The following is a 3,842-nucleotide window of genomic DNA, read 5'->3' on the forward strand; positions in this document are numbered from 1 at the left end:
CTTGATGGCAATCCATAGACTGATACAAGCTCCATTCCAAAAGACAATAGCAATTCATTATAGCTGACCAAGCGAACCATTTTAAGCGATATCCGGATTACGTTGTTTATCGCTTATCTACGGTTCGGCTATTTTATGCTTCGATGCTTCCAAACACTTTGAAAGTATTCGCAAGCGATGAACAGTATACCGATTAAAATTGTTGCATTTCATTAGTTTGTGATTCGGGGATAATCATTCAAGTGATCTAAATCGGCGAACCATATAATTACCTCCATTCGGTGTGGATAGTATAAAGCTTCTAAACAAACGGAGCAGCTCATCATACACATAGTGACAGTTGTCTTCGCATTGTAGGTCTAGCTGATCATCTGTGGTGCCTTCCAATGGCGCGATTTTTGCTATTCGGATGGATGTTAACAACCAGCATGGCACTGCTGGGCGTGTTTCAACCAATTACTGCCAAGGTGCTAATTTCTGCTAGGAGCACAAACGCAACCTCCTGGCTAGTGCTGCATGGCTCGGTCAATTGTATTTCTACTCCTAGCTTGACATTTCGGTACTCTTTGCCCTCTTCTCGGATAGTTCTACAACGTCACGACGTACGATAACTGCAAGCACATGGCGAACTCGGCGGCCCGGTTGAGTGATGTGCGGGTTTTCGGGAAGGCGGGAGCGATCGAGCTGAGCGCTACGTTGGATGTGGAGCGCGAGATAGAGCCACCGGTGCACATGCAGATGTCGGTGCGCCGCTGCAACCTTCAGGGGCACGAGGGTTGTGAAACGTACGAGCACGTCTCGATGGAGGACATCTGCTCGAAGATAGCGAGCAACCCGATACTACATAAGTACATGGACATCTTCAAGCCACCGCTAAGCTGCCCGCTGAAGAAGGTAAGACTGGCTGGTAGTGGCGCCACGAACTGATGAACCTACGACGCTGGTACACTACACGACACTTTATACCGGTAGGGTCGCTACGTGGCGGACAAGGCGGAGCTTCGGTTGCGTATGCTGGAAATGTTTCCGATCGAGAACGCCTTCTGGCAGATGGAGTTCCTGTTCCTCGACAAGCACAACCAAACGATGCAGTGCGATTACACTGAGGTGGCGGTGACGGACGAGTGAACACCGATCGACCAAAACTCCTGCCCCATTCGGTGTGGCATCCCCCACATTCGCTTACCTTGCACAATCAGGGCACCGAGGGCGGCTGCCTCACCGGCGGAACAGTACAATCGACCGTGCCGGAGGTCGCGCTTCAGCTGCTGGTACATCATTAGCTTCCCATTGTTGGTCAACCGCAGGGGATCGGCCGGATAGAATTTGACACGGAACGAAAGCACGAGGGGATCCACATCTGCAAACAGGACAGCAGGTTTATGATTAGATGGCTTAGGACACGCGTTACCAGGGGCGATAGTGCAAGCATCTCACCACAGGCCAACAATACAAGCAAACTGAAAACGCACTTGAACGCAATAATCCAGTAACACACAAACGCAAATAGACAGCAAGACACAAAACACGCGAGGGGGGAAAAACAAAAAAAAAATCGAAATAGAAAGCATCAGCAAAAGAGGGGCAACATCAATATGCAAACGATGATCAAACACTCTAGGAAATGGTTTTATGTTTTGAAAAATGCAAAAGCAACAAAAAGCACCGATACTGAGCAACGAAAACGCGTCCTGCGGACGCCATGCTGTATCCCCGAGAGGAGGACGAGGACGAGGGCGAAAACGAGGGGAGCATTGTATGGATGCCTGTACCTTTCACTTGTTTGATTATAGTTTTGGCCAGATCCAACCAGTGCTGCTTGTGTGGGTGTATTTTCGGTTCGTGATTATTTCCAGCGCACAGTCGCCCGGCGGGGTTGGTTTTTTGTAAGGGGTGCGCGCGTGAGTGGTTGATGGGAGTAGAGAAGGTAAAGATTAACACTCTGCTTTACGAAAGGTTACAATTAAATATTAACACGACGCCAGCCAGCAAGCTAGCCAGCCAGCCGGTCGGTGATAGTACGCAACCAAGGGAGATGCGACTGAGACTCCCTGACCGAAGACCAACCAAAGGCACGAGTCCTGCTGGTAAGGGGATACGAATTAATAAAACAAACACCGCTCCGCGGCTTTCCACCGGATGCGCGGATAAGACGGTACGGCTGCACCAGACTAGCAGGCCCCCCGGCCTCAGGTTGCGCGTAGTAGTGTATGAATCACTGAGTAGCGACTGACGACATTTGCCATGAGCCCGCGCCACGTGTCCCGTGTCCACGTCTCAATCGTTGGCACAGATATTTCAGTTCCGGTGTTTTCCGGTTGACAACATATCCGAAGTTCGGAGGACGTCAGGGTTCAAGGTTTCACGCGCCGTTTGCGGGAAGTACTGCGCGCACTGGCCGGACTGGCGCGCAAAGTCACGCCAAGGCCGTCGCGCCCATTGCTCTGTCCGCGGTGTGTCGTGCGCTTACCCGCTGTTTGGCCGAATCCACGAACCGCAGCCCGAAATAGTCCTTCTCGGTGATTTCCAGCTGTTCGCAGACGTAGTCGAGCAGGAAGCCACCCTTGTGATGGGGCTAAAAATAGAACAAACCGCGAAAAGAAGAGGAGGAAGCAAGAGCGATTAGAATTGCTTGCCATGGTGTGGGGAAGGCAGTGGAAGTGGTAGAGAGGGGTGGGAGGAGGGGTTTACACTGCGCGAGCCGAAGGGTGATCTAAAACCTTTGGAAGCCGTTCGAGTGATACAATGTTGAATACGCGGATTAGTGGTAGTATTCCTTGCGACCAACTGTGGTCGATGACCATGACGACGATGTTCCAGTTCCTGAAAGCTTGGAGCGCCAGGGTGGGGCGGTATGGCCAGCCGTCCATGAAACAGGTGCACGGGACGCGGGAATTAATATAGCTAATGTATAATTGATGCAAAGTTTACGATACGGCCATCGGTTGCCTGGAGTCTATTTTTAGAACATTGCGGTCAAGCGGTTCCACCAGGTTCTACGCGGTGTTCCTTCGTCGATCGTCGGTTTGGTTGGTTGGTTGGTTGGTGGCGCGTGGAACGTCCTCTGGCTTGTGTCTTGTGGGACGACCATACCACCTTCTTCCTCCCGTGGGGGGGGGGGCGTTTCGGGATTTGCGAAAGTCATAAGTCATGCCACCAAATACCCGGACGTTCCAATGACCGGTCTGGTAACGGGCCGCGTCACCACGACCGCACGTACCAGGCTCCGGGAGGTGCTCCTTTAATTTTACGTCAACCATTACGGCGCTATGTTGCAGGTGAATGTGCAAAAGTGTAGCCTTCGGAGGACATGTGCTGCTGAGAATCAGATAATGGCCAAGAGGCTCTAGGAGTTCTAGGCTCTCACTCGGACCGGCTTGGCGACCGCTGATGGTTGGCTGAATGGGTCACGGCAAATGAGGTAATGATAGGGGACTTGGCCAGAGAAAACGATGCTCCCCGTGTGTCTTCTTCGCCCAACACCGCAGCAAGACCTGCAGAGGGTTGCGATTGTTAAGCACGAACAGCGGCTCACTTCGGCTCGGTTCCTAGCCGGCGGTTCCTGGCGTTGCTTAGAAAAACCATATCTCGGGCTCTTGTGCCAAACGCGTCCTTGAAACGTGGTCTACGGAGCAACGGTCGCGCCTAATCCTTGACATTCTCTTGGTCGCTCTTTGGAAGCAAAGAACGCTTGCACACATGGTGACAGGAAAGAAGGTGGAGGGGATTAGGGCCAGGACGGGGTACATTACCTGAAATTCGCACTCCAGCACATCGAGATCCTCCAGCAGCCGGACAGTGCACTTGTAGACGACATTGCCTTCGCTGCGGCTCTTGAACAT

At 52.1% G+C, this 3,842-nt stretch overlaps 1 protein-coding gene across 2 annotated transcripts in view; it reads right to left on the minus strand.

The window, feature by feature from the left end:
• The window catches only part of LOC125959127 (FERM domain-containing protein 5), an 8,672-nt gene extending 4,830 nt beyond the window's left edge, over positions 1-3,842 (minus strand). For both annotated transcript variants that reach the window (XM_049691929.1, XM_049691928.1), the window contains exons 1-4: positions 3,753-3,842; positions 2,471-2,575; positions 1,773-1,815; positions 1,187-1,360 (exon numbers count right to left, since the gene is read on the minus strand). In XM_049691929.1, coding sequence (XP_049547886.1) covers positions 1,187-1,360; positions 1,773-1,815; positions 2,471-2,575; positions 3,753-3,842 — 412 coding nt within the window. The remainder of the gene's footprint in view (positions 1-1,186; positions 1,361-1,772; positions 1,816-2,470; positions 2,576-3,752) is intronic.

Source organism: Anopheles darlingi, chromosome 2 (genome assembly GCF_943734745.1).
Source record: "Anopheles darlingi chromosome 2, idAnoDarlMG_H_01, whole genome shotgun sequence".
Classification (NCBI taxonomy): Eukaryota; Metazoa; Arthropoda; class Insecta; order Diptera; family Culicidae; genus Anopheles; species Anopheles darlingi.